Raw genomic sequence first — 19,091 nt, 5'->3', positions numbered from 1 at the left:
TAGACATTAACATTATGAGTTTATTTTAATATTCGTGGAAAATTATTTGTAACACGATGCTATACATGATTTTTCAGTATGGCTAAGAACCAGTTCTAATCCAACGGGTATAAATCGGTTTCAAAGCCATACTAATTTTTAGTTTTTCTTTTCATTATTCATGCTTATGATGGTATAAAGTTAGCCAACGTGTCAGCTGTTAATAGTTAAAAATCAAATCATCCTCTGTAATCAAAAAGGACATTAATTGCCTTTGTGTTTTTTTTTTCTCATGCAGTAAATTAAATTAAATCTGCGTTTTCAGTTTTCGTTCCTTCTAATAAAATACAATAGTTTCAAATCAGATGTTGCTTAAAAAAGAAAGAAATATGTATACCCTATTACAAAGAACAATATAATAACAAAAGATAATCATCACACACACTTTCATAGTTTTTAACCTCTAACTTACCCTCCTTTACCCTCCCAAGAGAAAAACCTTCTGGAAAAAATTCACAACATAGATTGTTTGAGCATAGTTCATGATAACATGTATTTTTCAAAATAACTAAAATGACAATAAAAAAAAGAGAAAATCGGTCAAATGTCTGACTATCAATTCTCTATTTCCCCATATTGGTATCTAAGATTACAAAATCAATTTTCTACCCTACTCCCCCCCCCCTTTATCTTTTTATTCTTAAACATTATAGTGTTTCAACCAGGGATCTTAAGGGATAAGACAATGGATTTTTTATTTTTAGATTTAAAAGAAAAATGAAAAAAAAATTTTTTTTGGGGGGGGGGAAATTTTAATTAGTCGACCCCACTATTTTAATTTTATTTTTGAAATATTTTTTTTTTTTTTTTTGGGGGGGGGGTAATTTTCATTTTTTTGGAGGGGGGGGGTTGGGGGCATCCCACCCACCAAGAAAATAGTTATAAACCTTCCGGGGACCTATGAGAAGCTACCCTGTAAAGGAGAACCCGATCGGTTCAGCGGTTAGCGAGATCCTTCGCTACAAACAGACAGACAAACAAACAGACAGACAGACAAACAAACAGACATATTTCTACTTTGTATTATAGATAATAAACAAAATTACCCCTTCTGTAGATTAAAAGTGTTGGTTAAAAAGTTTTGACACTGCTAGGTTTATTAAAAGTTACCCAAAGTTATCAAGTCAACGAACGAGATAAAACTTTGGGTACTAATGTAGTTTAGAGCCCAATGTCCCCCACACCCTCCTGAATTATTCCAGATCTTGGTTAAATACTTTTTCTATTCTTTTCCTATTTGTAATTTATTGGGAGTAAAGCTCCTCAATAAATACCATCTTCATGTCTGTCTTAGTAATGGACATAGAATATACGTGAATATATTGACAATGGGAAATTTGCCGTCAATTTAGGTTACTAACATGGACATCACTTAATGATCAGTTCGTTCTTCAAGTAGGAAGGAGGGGATGGGGTAAAGGGTATGGATAGCGGTATCATTACTTTAGCCAGCTGCGAGTATCACTTTATTAGAGAACATGAAAATCTGGAGCAACATCCAAGTAATTGTCGTAGTCAGTTAGACTATTTTATTCATTGCTGTAATATTTCAAACTAGCGGCTACGCCCCTTGAAGCCTTACACTTTCAATTTTAGTTTAAAAAAGAAAAAAGGCAGATTTTTTTTTTTGGGGGGGGGGAAGGGGGTGTTCATTTTATTTTACAAGCAAGATTTCTCTCGGGAGGGTGGTGTTACCCTCCTCAAAAATAGATATTAAACTACCCATTCGAAGCTACACTGTATTTAGAACCATAGCGGTTCAGCACCTAGCGAGATCCTTTGGTACTTGTTTAATTACTGTATCGTTTTATTTTCGTCAATGGAATTTTGATGATTTAGTTTTAGCGTTAGAGTTTTTTGATATAAACCGTCCTAAACAAAGTAATTTTAAATACAAATACTTTTTTTGTTGAATTAAATGTTACTAACTTTCTTGTTCAAACAATTCTTTTTCCTTTCAATTAGTTTAATGGTTTTTCGTTTTTTTCAGTTCAGTTACATTTTGTATTAATTTTACCTATATTTATGTATAAGGAAAAAGTTAGGGAAATCATAATAATTTTTCAGGTGCTTTTTTGTAAGACTTATTAATATTTTGTAGTTTTCTTCTGAATGATTGACAAGGATGACAACATCCATGAGTAGCGAAGCTCAAATAAATCATTGATGAGAAAACGGACAAAGAGATATAAAGTATATAAAATCAATAAATTTAAAAATTCACGAAACCTTTCAGATGTTTTTTTTGTAGCTTGACTGACAGACCGACGGACAAAGTGAATTAAATACTGGCTGCTCATTGCTATAGAAAATCTTTCAGCAATCTATCTTAAATAGCAGCCAAAAAACATAACGTTAAGGAATGATAGACGGACGGACAGACAAAGTGAATTATAGAGTAGCTTCGCTACTAAAAATATATGATATATTGGTATTATTGGTAAACTATAAGAAATATCTTTGTATGCTTTATTTATTATATATCAAGAAGGATATTAGTCATTTATCTCGTAGAATTATAGACAGCTTTCCGCGGATAATAAATATAAGATTAAAACCAGTTTTGTTAGTACCAAAGAGCCGAATACCCTGGCTAACATAACCGTTATTACTCTCATGATTTTTATTTTAATATTTGTGGAAAATCGTCTGAAATACGATGCTATACATAAATTTTTAGTATGGCTGAGTATCTTATCCAGTGGATATTAATCGGTTTCGTAGCCATACTGGAAAAATGTTTTTTAATATCTGATAACTTATTTGTATTCTCATTTGTTATAGATTCTGTACTTTATATATAACTAGCCTCTAGGAGGAAATGGCGAGGTATGTCAAGAGAATAGCCTAAAACCACCCACAAGACATTTTTAAAGCTTCTATGAAAAATATAATTAATTTGGACTAACAATTTCCAAAATCTTTAGCTTCATGTGTTATCTTTACATCACGTACGTGGAAAAGTACCAAATAATAAAAGAATAAAACTTTTGGGTACTGGTATAACATTATTGCATGAAAAAAAGAAAACCTAAATTAGTGAACATTATTGTATTTGAAATGTATTGTAAGTAAGCTTTTCTATCTCTTATATAACCAAACAAATATACAGGCATCTAAAGGGATAAGAGAATGGCCATTAAATTGATGCAAATCCCCAATGATGACGCAAAAAATTTTCTCTTCTGTAGATTACAATTAATTGTTGAAACGTTTGGACACTCTACTTCGTGAACCAACCAAAAATAATCAAAATTCAAAAATAAGTCCCCAAAATTGTTAATCCAAGGTTAATATAAAACTTTGGGGAAGTTTGATGAATAGCCCATTGTCCCCTCCCTCCCTGAAGAAATATAGTAATGTTAATCCCCCCAAGCAAGTATAAATATCTATATACTTACTTAAAGAGTCCATACAATGTCAAAAAACTTTTAAAATTGTAAAAATTATATTTAAAAAAGAAGTTAAATCTTTGCTCTGTAAAGTTACTTTGTATGTAACATATTTCATTTTTATTTCAACCTCTTTTTTCACCTATTCGCCCCTTCATTTTTAACTATTTTTAATAGCGAAGATACTTGATTATGCTTTGTTATGGCAACTGAAAATCTGCTCACTTTGTCCGTTTATCCATTCCATAATGGTTTTATGCTTTGCTACTTATGAATGTTGTTATCCTTGTTCACTCATGTTTAACTTTGGGGGAGGGAGGGGAAACTGGGCTGTTTATTACAATAGTTTTATATTATCGGTTTCTTATTCGTTGGCTTCATAACTTTGGGGGACTTTTTATTGAATTTTGATTGGTAGGTTAGTAATAGTTGAGTGTCCAAACATTTCAATCACTAAATGTAATCTGGAGGTGATGGGTAATTTTGTGTATCATCATTGAGGATGTATATTAATTTAACGTCAATTGTCTTTTCCCTGTAGATCCCTATAAATTTTAGCCGTTTTGTATGAGGTGTAAGTAGTACTTAGATGCAATAATACCATAATACTAGACAAATACTTCATTGCATTGTTTATTTAGGATGTTATACCATTACTTTTCTTTCTGTCTGACATTAAATTAAACCAATAGAGAGGGAAGGGATTTAATAACTATAAGACCGACTTTTAATTGGGTCTTTGAAAATCATCCAATAGTGTCGGTAATTTAACACAGCAAAATTACTAAAAAAGAGCAGAAAGCATATTGCTAGCAGACGAAAAAGGCCACCAACATGGGAATCCAGGTAGTTGTCTGGTTATACATCTATATTTATACATTTATTTGTCTGACTACAAAATTTTATACTATTAGGTTTGGAGTGTATTTTATAGCATTACTTTTATTATTTTTCCTTAGAAGGGATAAGACAATTGCCAGTAAATTGATGTACATCCTCAATAACGATACACAAAAGCAACCCTTTGTAGATTACAATAATAAGATGAAACATTTAAATACTCAACTTAATAAACCAACCAATTAAAATTCAATAAAAGTGCCCAAAGTTTTTAGCAAACCAATAACAAAACGTAATTATAAAACTGTGGGGACTAATTAAATAAAAGCACAATGTCCCCTCCCTCACTGAATTTTCTTTCTGAATTATTCAGGAGGTAAAACAAGAGGGAAAAAGTTTTAAAATTATTAAAATATGGGTAATTTTATCTTATTTTTACGCTAGCGGATACGCCCCTAGAGCCCTCTAAGGATCATGGAAGGGGGGGGGGGGGGTGGATTAGACTCTACAATCTACATTTTCTATTGTAGTTTTAAAAAGAAAAGTTTTATGAGGGGTGTTTTTTTTCAAGGGGCGTTTTTTCTTTGGAGGGTGGTGTTACCCTTCCCCTAAAATAGTTATAAACCTTCCCAAGACGTATGAAAAGCACCCTTGTAAATGAGAACCATATCGGTTCAGTGCTTAGCGAGATCCTTCGGTACACACACACACAGACCCTGTAACTTTATTATAAGGATTATTAACAAATGGGTATTGTGGACTATTTAAACTTCTATAATTTATAGGGATGTTTTATATAGGTACGGAACACATTTTATACTAATTGGTTGGGGAGGGGGTGGAGATAATGCCCAGACAAAAATTTCACCCTCCCCCCCAAAATAAATTTTAAAAACTTAAATTAGGGGGTTACATCCCAATTCCTATGGGCGAAATCCTTTGGGGGCTAGGGGCGAAGCCACTAGTACTTTAATCACTTGCATTTTCACCCTATAGTTTCCTATAGAGAGCTTTTGATACGTTATTTTAAGATTAGGTAAATGTTAATGATTGTCCCGCAGGGTTAGGAAATTTTCCCCGCATGGTTAAAGCTCCCTACAGGGGCTAGAAATAGGAGAAAAGCTAATGAGAAAATAAGACGAAACCTGCTACTTCGTTTTCCTTCCATGATCCGAAAATCTTTGTAAAACTTTATTCTATAGAATTTTACGATTTTTGTATATTTTATAAGCCTTTCAAAATAGCTGTCCCAAAATATTATAAACCTACTTTTCTATATTGAAACATTTTACACCAACTTTTTATGGACAAGAGATTTGTTGACCATATTTTACAATATCATTGCCTTTTTACAGCAATGGATATACAATATACATGGATACTATGTCAGGGTGAAAATTGTCTTCAATTTAGGTTGATAATATGAGCATCATTTATAGGTTAGTTCGTTAATACAGAAATAGGGGAGAGGTTGGGGTTAAGGGGATGGATGGGGGTGAGCGTTATTTTAGCCAACTACAAGAGTAACTTTATTAGAGTACATGATAATCTGGTGTAAGATCCAAGTATTAATAAATCCATTTTTACAGCTCATGTAAAAGTACAAATGATGGATGGCTGGATCTTTGGGACAAATTTTCTATATTTATACTTTTTTTTATTTTTTTTGACTGGTGTTTTAACATAAAATATGTATTTATTTTAAATAAAATTTTATTATAAAACACATGAAGAAAAGAGAAGAAAAAAACAATATTCATTTAATATTTCTCAAAACTGACATGCCCTTCAAAGTATAAAGAAACTATTTTTTTCTTTCTCAATACTAACTTTGGATCTACTGCGGTTCACGGTAAAATATTGCTGGTAACGAATATTGCCAAAAATCTATAAATTTTAAAGGCTGCTAGCTACCAAACGGCTGAATGTACAGATCATGCCCGCACACTGTTTTAAGCGGCATAAGAAGGCCTACAAATAATCTGGAATAGCCATAAATCAATAATGCATAATTATCTCGCAGTGCAGAGAAATGCGCGAAAAAGGCCTATTTTACGCGTTTTTTCTTCAGTGAAGCTTTCCCTGTGCATCATTTGATCTTGGCTATTCCAGATTATTTGTAGACCTTCTTATACCGCTTAAAATGGTGTGCGGGTATGATCTGTACGTTCAGCCGTTTGGCGGCTAGCAGCCTTTAAAAGTCATATATTTTTGGCAATATTGCTTACCAGCAATATTTTACCGTGAACTGCAGTAGATCCATAACTTTTTATTAAACTTTGTTTCTAGATTTGTAGCATCTCTAAGATCAACTTTTCCCATCATATAATTGAAAAAATATCTGTACTTATATTTAGAAAACATTTCTCTTTGAATTTTGATATCCTTTATTTATTATCTAAGTATTTATTTTTTGGCATAAGACGTTAAAAATAGGTTGTTCAGTATAAAAAGTTTGATTTGTTGAAAGATTTCTTATCATTTTGTATACTTTTTTCCTATATTTAAGTTAGCGTTTTCTAATTAAATATCAATGTATAACCAGACAACTTCTTACTACATGGATCACCCTTTTGGGGACCTTTTTTGTCTGCAAGCCACTTTGCTGTGTTAAAATTTCCGACGCTATTAGTTGATTTATAAAGAGCCAGTTGAAAGTCTACACAGGGTCCTCGGGGTGGGGATATACAGTTATTTAACCCCTTCCCCCTTTATTGTTTTACTCTAATGTTTTCTATTACAGATGCGATCGATGATAAAGCAGTAGTTACTAATGTAATGTTATGGTTGAGAGGTTTTATAATTATTAAAAGTCATTTAACTAAAATATATTTTTTAATAAAAAAAAAATATGGCACAAGTATTCAATTGGAAATTTGTAAAGTTATTTAATCAAACTGTACATTAAAACTTATTCAATTTGAGATATGAGTATTAGTTTATTCCATTTATAGAAGAATTAGAATAAATTTTGATTGAAATTTCAGCTTCATTAAACAGACTAAATTATATTACAGTTAAATAAGTTTTAAAATTATAAATGGGTGGAATTATTTGATGTACTTTTTAGAATACTAGCGGCTTCGCCCCTAAACTCTAGGGGCTTTGCCCCAAGAGATTTTATCAAACTAATTTTTCGTGTTTTAGATTTTAAAGAAAGTTTAAAAATTTTTTTTTTTTTTGGAGGGGGGTATTTTTTTAATTTTTGGGGGGGTTAGGTGTCCCACCCCCCCAAGAAAATAATTATAAACCTTCCCGGGACCTATGTGAAGCTGCCCTGTAAAGGAGAACCCGATCCTTCGCTACAAACAAACAGACAGATAGACAAACAAACAGACAGACAAACATCGTTCTACTTTGTATTATAGATATAGGGATATTATGACAGGTGAAAATTTGTCGCTAAACTAACTTGGAACTGATTTATTGGTCAGTACCTTCCTTAAGTAGGAGAGGAGGGGATTAATTAAAGGGAGTTGATGGGGGTATCATTATTTTAGCCAGCTGCGAGCATCACTTTATCAGAGTACATAAAAATCTGGTGCAACATCCAAGTAATAATATATCCATTATTTGGATAAGATACATATATTTTGTCCATATTTGAAATAGAGGAATGTAAAAAAAATTTCATAATTTGAAAAAAAAAGTTACGTTATTGGTATAAAGCTCTCAAAAGCTTTTTAAATTTGTCTTTTAGGTTTTTATGGCCTATCCAGAACCCAAATGAAGCTTGTTTCATTTGTGTATATCTGTTAGTTAGTTATACAAATAAGAAATAGTATGTTCCAAAATGGTTTGTGAGGGAAGTAGGGACAGGTAATTTATGAAAAACCACACTGATCCGAATTTTGAAGTTTTACAAATGAGGTGAATTTCAGACTTAAAATAAAAATTTTAAAGGGGAACTAATTGCACACTATTTAATCCTTCTATCAAAAAGAATAGTTATTTCTTTCATCGTATTATAAACCGCTTTCCGTGAATATAGAATATACAATTATTAGATTAAAACCAGTTTTTTTAGCCCCGAGGTGCCGCAGGCACGGGCTAAAAAAATTGTTTTAATCTTATGATTGTACATTTCTATATTCGTAGAAAGCGGTTTATAATACGATGCTAGACATAGTTTTTTCGTATTGATGAGAACCGGTTCCTGTCAACCGGATTCAAATAAATACGAGAAAAAAAAATATCCACAACCCTCCACCCCCTCCTAGGGAGACTTTTTACCTCACCAAAAAAAATCATGAAATACCTTTATTGATAAAACTGGAACTCTTTGTGTATTACTAGTATTATTTCAAATTCCATATGAAGCAAAGCAACAGCTAGCAGCACACACTGAGAAAATCTGCAAAATTAAGTTTGCACAAAGTTTGCAAATTCTACAGGTGTGCAGATGTGTGCCAAGCTGGTCTGGATATATTTGCAAGTTATTTAAAGATACAAGTTAGAGCAACAGATTTTATAGTATTTCTAATTCTTTTACAAATATTGCATTTCCTATACTTGCAGAATTTTTATTTCTTTACATTTATAGCAGTGAAAACACTTTTTGATTGCGGATTAAAATAGTCAAACTGATTTGGTCTGATGTTATTTGCTCCTCCCCTCTCTATTTTTATAGAATCAGGTAGGGAGGGGACACTGGGCTGTTCACTACACTAGTCCCCAAAGTTCTATAATAACGTTTCCCTATTCGTTAGCTCAACAACTTTGGGGACTATATTGAATTTTGATTGGTTCATTCTTTAAGTTGAGTGTTCAAACATTTCAATCACTAATTGTAATCTACAGATGGAATAATTTTGTGAATCATAATTGGGGATGTGCATCAATTTATCAACAATTGTCTTATCCCTGACAAAAAATAAAAGAAACAGAGAGACACACAACCACTTTCTCTTCTTTTCTTCTCTGGTTTTGACAATTTAATCTAAAGTTTGATAATGCAAGGACATTTCTACCCAGATTTTTGTTTTCTTCAGGTTGGCAGCACAAAATTTAATATTGCTAGGATTAAGACAATCATCAAATAAAGTTAAAGTATATCTGTGTATCTCGCGAACCGTTGAACCGGTACATTGTAACTTCTGATAGGTCCTGGGTAGGTTTATAACTATTTTGGGGGAGAGTACCACCATCCTCCCAAAATAAATTGCCCCTAGAAAAAATGAATCCCCTCTCAAAGGCCTTAGAGGCCTCCAGGGGCGTAGCTACTAGTAGAAAATAAATATATATTCTCTCTCAACTATCAACTCAAAAAGATTAGAAGAAATTATTGGTTGAAAAGTTTAGACCTGTTAGTAACAATTAATCAAGATTTAATAAAAGTACCGAAAGTTTTGTAAGCCAATACCAAAACGTGTTTATTAAATCTTTGTAATAATTTACTATCCAATGTCCCCTCCCTCCCTGAATATTACTCTTTATTTTCCTTATTGAAATTAAGTTATTAAAGAAAGAAAACCTTAAACACACAATGGATAAAATATACATGGATACCAAAACAGGGGAAATTTTGTCGTCACCCCCTCCCCCCCCCCATAACAAATATTTTTATACTCTTTTGTAACTCTTTTTGGATAAGGTCGCCTTTTCCCCCGCCTACCTTAAGGCTTCTCTGGGGCGTAGCCGCTAGTTTATTTATATAGGGTTATATCTAATTTTCTATAAAATATCAAAATCAATTCTGGAAATGAGTATGCGCTTTACTGTGGGATTGTAAAAACACTTTAGCATACACAATATCTGCTTCAGGCAGTTTTACCAATTTTCCGTTAAATGGTGTTGATCAGGGTTCTGAAGGGATAAGACAATAGAAAATAAATAAAAGTCCACAATAATAAAGAACAGAATTTTGTAGAAAAACTTGTACCAACCAATTAATATTTATCAAAAGTACCCAAGTCAACGAATTAGAGGCTGTGTTTATAATACAGAGCTGGATCTTTAAATCATTTCAACGGTGCGCCAAATCGGGGTGAGCCAACTTTCCACCAATGAGAGCACAGCATTTTACGAAATGCCGCGCTGTGATTAACTTAAATTCGGCGCACCCCGATTTGGCGCACCATTGAAATGATTTAAAGACCTAGCTCAGTATAAATTTTCAGTTCAATATCCCCTACCCCACTGTTGTAAATTTTATTGAGGCACAAAAAGAAGTTCTAAAAGGGTCTTGCAATGATATTTTATAAATTAGTAAGATTTTTTTTTGTATGAAGCCTAAGATATCAATAATTACTAATAGTTATTTCTCGCATCGTATTATAAACGGCTTTCCGCGGCATTATAATATGTACAATTATAAGATTAAAACTAGTTTTTTTAGCCCCGAAGTGCCGAAGGCACCGGCTAAAAAAACTGGTTTTAATCTTATGAATGTACATTTTTATATTCGTAGAAAGCTGGATATAATATGATGCTAGACATAGTTTTTTCGTATGGATGAGAACCGGTTCCTATCCACCGGATTCGAATGAATACGAGAAACTGATTTTCCATTTAGAGAAACTTAACATATGTCACAGGATGGTTTTAAGCTATTTTAATTCAAATATTGGTAGAATTTTTGTTTATTTTCTGCTTCGAATACGAGCCCCGAGATAGATTGCTTATTTATCAAGAATCAAGAATACAAAGCTTTGTAAAACACATTTTGCGTGTTTAATTTTGTAAATATCTCTAAATTTTTCCCAAAGTACACTGTTTTTCCATAAAAACATCTGTTCTTTAGGTCTTAATTGAAATTCACAATATGTCTAGGATAGAGAAAGGAAGAAAAGTAAATTAAAAATGATAAGCAAAAGCATGATTTTTAAAGGTTAAGCTTTTCTATGCTTATGGTCTGTCAGTCCATAACGAATAGCTCTGAACTTCTGTAAGATTTAAAACTTGGCATGGGGTATTCCTGTCCAGTTTTTTTGTTTTTTATTCCTAAACAAAAAACTGCATAATCGTGAATAAATGATGACCTATCGGTCCATCATTTATTCCCTCGGGTAAAAAATATTCATTCATAAACAAAAAAACTGGACAGGAATACCCCATTCCTAGGATAACAAATAACAATGTTATCAACGGCCAGTTTTTACATGTAACTTTATTTTACTAACCACGGAAAACTTGCAATTATACGATGCAATAACCATTTTCTACCTGTTTATAATATATTGATTATGAATATGATTTAAGAATGCATTTTTGAAATGATGTTTTTTGATGGATATGATTAAAACTATGGTCCCCTTCTATTAAAATGTGTTTTTTAAAATGACAATGACTTTAAATTCTGGCTATTTATGGTGATTGTGATTTTCGACTGATTTCTAGTGGCGTAGCTACTCTATAATTACTGTATTGTCCGTACGTATATGATGTATAATACATAACCCAACTTTCATTTGCACTTTAAGGGAAGGGGGGGAGTTGACCCCCCCCCGCCTAATTTTAGTTTTTTTTAAAGTAAAAATAATATGGTGGAGGTAGTTATATCTTCGAGGCGATTGGTGGTAACCTTCCCCAGAGTAGTTATAAATCTTTCTATTATGGTACAAGGAGAACCATATCGGTTAAGTGGTTAGCGAGATCCTTTGGCACACGAAAGACAGACACATATCCTGTTACTTTTCTGTAAGGATCAAAGATTAAATTTGTTTAAATATTTTTTAGAGCTGCAAACGAACATAATATTCCTTGCTAAAATATGATGAATATGAATTGATTTAAAAAGTAAGTGGATATCATGACGGAGGAAAAATTAGCTCCCTAACATGGAACTCGTTAATTGGTCAGTTTTTTCATACAGTAGGAAGGAAGGGGATGGGGTAAAGGGTGTGCAAGGGGGGGATTGTTAATTTAGTCCGCTGCATTTATTAGAGAACATGAAAATCTAGTGTAAGATCCAAGTAATAAATTGAATATGATATTGATGATGACTGTCAAACCATGCTTTTTTTCTCTCTCAATCATTTCACCTTATAGCAATCATTGTTGTACTTGTTGTAGCTGCCCAGCGCTACAATAGCCCCCAAGCCAAGACCATATGAGAAGAAAATCTAAAATTGTTAAAAATTAAACAAAAAAGTAGTAAAAAAAACTTACTATATAACAGTTGTTGTTATATTTGTTGTAAGACCCGAGGGCAACGATGGCTCCCAAGCCGAGGCCGTACGAGAAGAAAATCTAGATAAGAAAATAAAAATAAGTTTATTATTTTCATTTGATAATCTAAATAAAGAATAGAAAAAAAATTAAGTATATAAAACAGTGCTTGGCAGCCGCGCGTCCGCCGTGCTTAACCCGCTTTTGGGGGAAAAAATATCCGCAGAGATGGATTGTTAGTTTGGGAACAGGTTTAAACATCCAGCTGAATTTTATAATAAAGTTATAATATGACGATTTCACTGAGGCTTTCACGCGGCCTACGCGAGGCTGCAGAGTTCTAATAGAAAATCAAAAAGAGTTATGTAAAATAATAAATATTTAATAACTCAATTAGTTAAAATTCAATATTCTTATTTACTTTAAAAGTTAAGTTGGTTTTCATCATGAGTATTAAGGGATAAGACAACGGACAATAAATTGAGTTACGTACATTCCCAAGGATGAGAAACAAAATCACCCCTTTTGTGGATAAAAAAATATTGGTTGAATAATATTGTACTCACTTTTTTTTAAATTTTAAAAGTTGTTTTTATCTTTTATAGGAGTCGTTTTCAGTGACATAAACAAGGCCAATTATGTACATACCTAAGTAACGCAGCATTTGAAATGAATATTAATTAGCTTGGATTAAAACAAGAATAGTAAACTCTAAAAGAAATAGTTTGTTGGTAAAATTAGTAGGACAAAAAATAACAAACCACGAAACCTTGTAAGCTAAATTAGTTTCGGACAGACGGACATACCATGTTATGGAGAAACTGCCCTACTACCATTATGACATTAAAATGTACCTGAGTACCAGCATCAATCCATACCCTAGAGTCTGTGAGTCGGGACAGGTCAGGCTTCATGTAGTATTCAAGACCTAGGAAATTAAATTGTAATTAGGGTTGGGCCGGATATCCGGCAATATGATATTTGATATCATACAACCAAAATCCAAAAAGAAGTAGGATCAACTTAATATTAGATGCTTAATTTTTAAGTATCAAATATTTTAGATTTTTAATAAAACACCATTTTACGAAGAAAACTTTTTTTTGCTACTTCAATATCCGGTTATCTAGCCAGATATCTGGTGATAAAAATCAGCCGGGTATCCGGTATCTGCCCCAAAACAAATTGTAATGTGTAAATTTTGATAATAAAATGAATAATGAAAATGTTAATGGAAAACTTTTGACATCAACTATAACTACCAACTAAACATTGATTGAATGAAAGTTCCCAAAGTTTATAAGACAACGAATGTGAGAACATGTTTATAAAACTTTGGGAACCAATCTTCTCTTGCAAAAATGTAAGAAGACTTACCAAGGCTGGCACCTTCCAGGGTGAGACCTCTGATGAGCAGGATGAACAGCATACAGTATGGGAACAGAGCAGTGAAGTACACAACCTTAAATTGATGATGGGTAAGAAATTGACATTTCTCAAAGTGGTACGCGGTCATACGCAGTATTGGAAAAATGATGCAAATTTTAGATCTCAATAGTTTGGTGTTTAAACAAAACTTGGTCTGATTTTATGATTTTTATTTTGATATTCGTGGAAAATTGTTTGTAATACAACGTTATACATTTTTGTTCAGAATTGCTTAGAAACATTTATAATCCACCAGATATTAATCGAATGCGAAGCCATACTGTAACATACCTTTCCAGTCCACTTGACACCCTTCCAGATACAGAAGTAGCAGAGAACCCATGCGATGCCCAGGGTGATTACAAGCTCCAGTCTCAGGCCATCGGGTTGGTCAACCTAAACAAAGACAACAATTTACAGTGTGGTGCTGTACTGACCGAACTGTCACTAAAGTCCGAAAAATAGGCGAAATGAATTGTCGTCTTCAAGAACAAATCAATAAAAAAGATATCGTCTTCTTCATGTCTGTTATACTGTTATTTAGGGCCATTTTTGTCAATGTCCAAGGAACTCAACGATTTGGGGTACCTTTTTAGGCATAGCGATTGATATATAATTACTTTCATTGATGTTTCACCAAATGTTCATGTACAAAACAAAATCTTTGAGGCTAATACTTTGAATCGCTGAATTTGATATTATTCATTTTTTATAATCTTTTAAAATATTCTGAAGTCTATTGATCAATTTTAAATTTAATAAAAGAATATTTAAATTTCAAAATATTTTTACGAACAGATTCTTCTTTTTAAGGAATGGGCTCTATTCTATAACCCCTATATGTGTAACATTTGTTTGAAAAAGCCAAAGTTTTAGAACAATCTAAATATTAAACTATGTTATATACAGAAGGTTATTTAGCTTTATTATATGAAACAAGAATGACATCATCCAATATCTTTATTAATCTTTGGTTTAAATGTAGAGTTATCAAGTAACCTAAGTAACCCAACTTATCATTATCGATAAAAAAGAGAGATTTTTAGAGGAGCTCAGAGTCTTGAAAAATTATAAACAAGGATGACATCATCCAAACAAAGGACCAAAACAAAAATAACCGTCGATTATAAATTGATATACATTATACACCCCCAATTATGATGAAAAACATAACCCTTTAAATATAAAAGTTTTGACACTGCTGGTTTGTACTCTACAATCAAGATTTTAAAAGGTCCCAAAGTTTTAAGTCAAAGAATGAGAACACATGTTGATAAAACCAATTAAATAATCAGTCCAATGTCCCCTCCATTCCTGGTCAAAGTAGTAATTCAAGGTATCAAGAACAAGATATTATTACCGTACCATTCATTATTGTCATATGAATCACTATTTAACAAGGATGACAACATCCATAAAAGCGAAATTCTGAAACGGTAGGACAAACGACCATTAATACTTGTATAGTGTCAGAACTGATTAATCAGAATATAAATCAATAAGAGTCAAAGCAAAATTATGAGTAAATTTGATGAAAAACTCTTTGATACAGGATAATGTTTATGGACATACTTACATCTTTAGGACATGATTATAGAGTTGCTTTGCTTATAATATTGTACTTTGTTGTCCCAGGAATCAGTATACCAAAAATCAGAACAATCGGATAATCATATAAAAATTTGTTGTTAAAAAAGTAAAAAATCAACATATTTAAAATGGACGTACGGACATTCTGGTAATGATTATAGAGATGCTACGCTTTCTAAATCGTACCTAACTACTACAGGAATAACCATGCAAAGTTTGAAATTGATAGGACAATTCTAATAAACCAAAATTAACGAAAAACTATCCGTCCCGGACGTACGGATTGACCATAATTGTAGGAAAGCTTCGATTTAAATTGAAATCTATCCGTTCCGCGACTTACAGAACGCTAGACGAACAAGAATACTCATGTTAAATGTAGAGAAGCGTTGTAACGTAACTATGAAGACATAAATTCCTGGAATACTCCGCTATACAAGAATCTTATATTATATTAGACTAGCGGCTACGCCCCTAGAGGCCTCTAGGGGCACTTGAGGAGAGTCGAATTTTATAACCCAATTTTATTATTTTAGATTTTGAAAGAAAAAGTAAAAAATTTGGGGGTGATTTTTTTTTGGGGGGGGTGCCCCCCCCCCCCTGCCATTTTTTATTTAAGTTTTAAAAAAAAATTTTAACAAAAATTTTTTTTTTTTTGGGGGGGGGAATTTTTTTCTATGGGCGATTTCTCTTGGGAGGGTGGTGGTACCCTCCCCCAAAATAGTTTTAAACCTTCCCGGGACCTATGAGAAGCTACCCTGTTAAGGAGAACCCGATCGGTTCAGTAGTTAGCGAGATCCTTCGGTACAAACACACAGACAAACACACAGACATACACACAGATATCCTGTTACTTTAGTATAAGGATTTAGAGTTGGGGTTTTATATCATACAATATAGACAAAACTTTGGGAAATATCGTAATTTTCAATCCATTGTCCCTCCCTTCCTGGTTATAACAGTATATCTAAACAGGGATCTAAAGGGATAAGACAATTGCCGTTAAATTGATGTACATCCTCAATGATGGTACACAAAGTTATCCTTCTGTAGGACACTCAACTAAATGAACCAACCAATCAAAATTCAATAAAAGTCACAAAGGTTGTTAAGCCAACGAATAAGATAACATTATCATAAGACTGTGAGTATTAAAGTAATAAACAACCCAATGGCTGATATGGCGGTTACATTTTTTTATGGCTAATATGTGTCATTTTTTGGCTACATCATTAAAACACTGAAAGGGTAAACTTTCCGGAAATCAAACACACCTTGCCAAGTAAATTTATGACCAAATTAGTGGAATAATCCATGGAGGAAGGGAGTGTACATTCCCAATAATTAAAAACAAATTTACCCATTCTGAAGATTTAAAAGTTTTGTTGCTCCTTGTTTGAAGAATCTAATAATGATTTAATAAAAAAGAGTACCAAAAGTTTTAATCCAATAAATAAGAAAAAATCTTGGTTACCATAATAATTTACAGTCCAAAATCCCCACCATCCCTGAGAATAACTTTAGATGGTTTTATAGAATATTTTATGTATAATAGTCACAATAAATTTCAAGGTTGGATAAGCCATATTTTATAGTGTGATTTTAAGAAATTGAAAACTTCAATCTTAGTAATTCTTTCTAGGTCAAACTAATTCATATATAAAAAGAAAAGGATCTTTCTAACCACTAAACCGATATGGTTCTCCTTTACAGTGTAGCTTCCCACGGGTCCTGGGAATGTTTATAGCTATTTTGGGTGAAGGTATCGCTCCTTAGAAAAAAATTCTAAACGTTTTTATCTTTTTTACTTTTTCTTTCAAAAGTAGAATCATCACAAAAAATTAGATTTTCACTATAAAAAAAGAACTGACGGACAAAGAATATTAAGTTATAGAGAAGATGCTCTTTGGTGAAAAAATCTTTCTAAAAATTCAGCCGCCTAACTTCTAAGCAAACAATTACCTATTTATATTTTATAATTTCTATAATATTTCTCTTTAAGGGTACTACCCAGTACTTTTCTAGAGACGATTTATCTTGAGTGGGACGAGGCATTATTCCCCAAAATAGTTACAAACCATCCCTAGACATATAAGATGCTTCACTGTAATGCAGAACCATGTCGATCCATCGGTTAGCGAGTTCTAAAGCTAAAAACAGACAGACATCGAGACATCCTGTTACTTTTAGATAATCTCTGAATTGATAAAATACGCACAATTTCTTTTTATCCCCTTTTTAGCAAAGTTAAATTCCAATAATCCACTTTTATAGGAAAATAATACAGGACTCAAAATATCGAAGTTTCTCGCCGAGCAGACTAACACATAAATCCTCCAGTGTTTCCACGGAAAAGCAAATAAAAACAATAGATATAGGAATAAGACAATGGCCGATAAATTAGTGTACTTCCTCTATGATGGTACACAATATTACCCTTTCTGATGATTACAATTAGTGGTTGAAACGTTTGGAGATTTAACTTAATAAACAAACAAATAAACAAAATTCAATAAGTTGTTAGCCAACGTATAAGAAAACGTTATTATAAAACTTTAGGGATAAGTTTAATAAACAGCCAATTGTTCCCTCTCTATCTCTCTCTCTCTCTCTCTCTCTCTCTGAGATTCATCTACACGAGGATTTATTGACAGTGGAAAAATTGTAGCAAATATGGACCTTATATATTGATCAGTTCGTTCATCCAGTAGGAGAGGAGGGGATGGGGTTAAGGGATTGGATTGGGGTGGATAATATCGTTATTTGAGCCATCTGCGAGCATCACTATATTAGAGTAATGAAAAACTGGTACAACATCCAAGTAAGACTAAATTTATAAGAAAATTATAATAACATCCATAAAAACGAAGCTTTACATATTAGAAGGTCAGACAAAAGAACCATATATAGAAAAACAACGCATTTAATTTTTAAAAAATCGTATTAATATATCCAAAAATTACTTTTATATAGGATGTTTGTGTTTAAAGACTTATAATTTTATAATATTCCAAAAGTTTATGTGTCTCGATAGAACAATTGATAATAGGGAATCATTCAAATAATTTTTCGTATATACATTTAAAAGCAAGAAAAAAATTTAACATATAGTATAGATATTACCCCGTCCCGGATTTGAAAAATTTTGTTAAAATTTTTGCCCCCAGCCAAAATATGGTTAATTTATGCATAAAAATGACCCATGCAAAATATTTTTTTCTGTATTGCAAAAATTGCGACGGTACAAGCACTGCAAAGTTTTTAAAATCTGCAAAAAACCCTGTTTTTATGGCTTTTTGGGGGCTTTTGTACCATCCCAATTTTAAAGATTTTTACAAAATTTCAATTCAAGTGTGTTGATATATACCTGAAATTTACCAAAAAAAAATGGGGGCAGTCTCAATTATAACATATGAAGGTGTAGCAAGTAATCTTCCAAATACAAAATTGTCAAATTGCATACATATATAATAGGGTTGGGCCAGATACTTTTTTCGACGGATATTGGATATCTGGCTGATTTATAATGCCGGATATTCGACATCTGGCCAGATATCTAGCAAATATCTGGTAATTTGGCCGTATATCTGGTAATTTGGCCGGATATCTGGTTATTCGACCGGATATCCGGTAATTTGCCGGATACCAAATATGTTGCATTTTAAATCATCCGGATATCCGGTTTCTGGCCAA

General features: G+C 32.5%; 1 protein-coding gene across 2 annotated transcripts in view; it reads right to left on the bottom strand.

Annotated features, from left to right (window-relative positions):
• Window positions 1–19,091, bottom strand: part of LOC145306558 (sodium- and chloride-dependent GABA transporter 1-like) — a 61,370-nt gene that overhangs the window by 21,598 nt on the left and 20,681 nt on the right. For both annotated transcript variants that reach the window (XM_080148742.1, XM_080148743.1), the window contains exons 11-14: window positions 14,100–14,204; window positions 13,758–13,842; window positions 13,235–13,308; window positions 12,254–12,334 (exon numbers count right to left, since the gene is read on the bottom strand). In XM_080148742.1, the coding sequence (XP_080004868.1) occupies window positions 12,254–12,334; window positions 13,235–13,308; window positions 13,758–13,842; window positions 14,100–14,204 (345 nt within the window). The remainder of the gene's footprint in view (window positions 1–12,253; window positions 12,335–13,234; window positions 13,309–13,757; window positions 13,843–14,099; window positions 14,205–19,091) is intronic.

The sequence above is a fragment of the Acartia tonsa genome, chromosome 14 (assembly GCF_053477335.1).
Source record: "Acartia tonsa isolate MP-2025a chromosome 14, ASM5347733v1, whole genome shotgun sequence".
Classification (NCBI taxonomy): domain Eukaryota; kingdom Metazoa; phylum Arthropoda; class Copepoda; order Calanoida; family Acartiidae; genus Acartia; species Acartia tonsa.
Note: the sequence above shows the minus strand (reverse complement) of the source record. Positions and strands in the feature narration are given on the sequence as shown.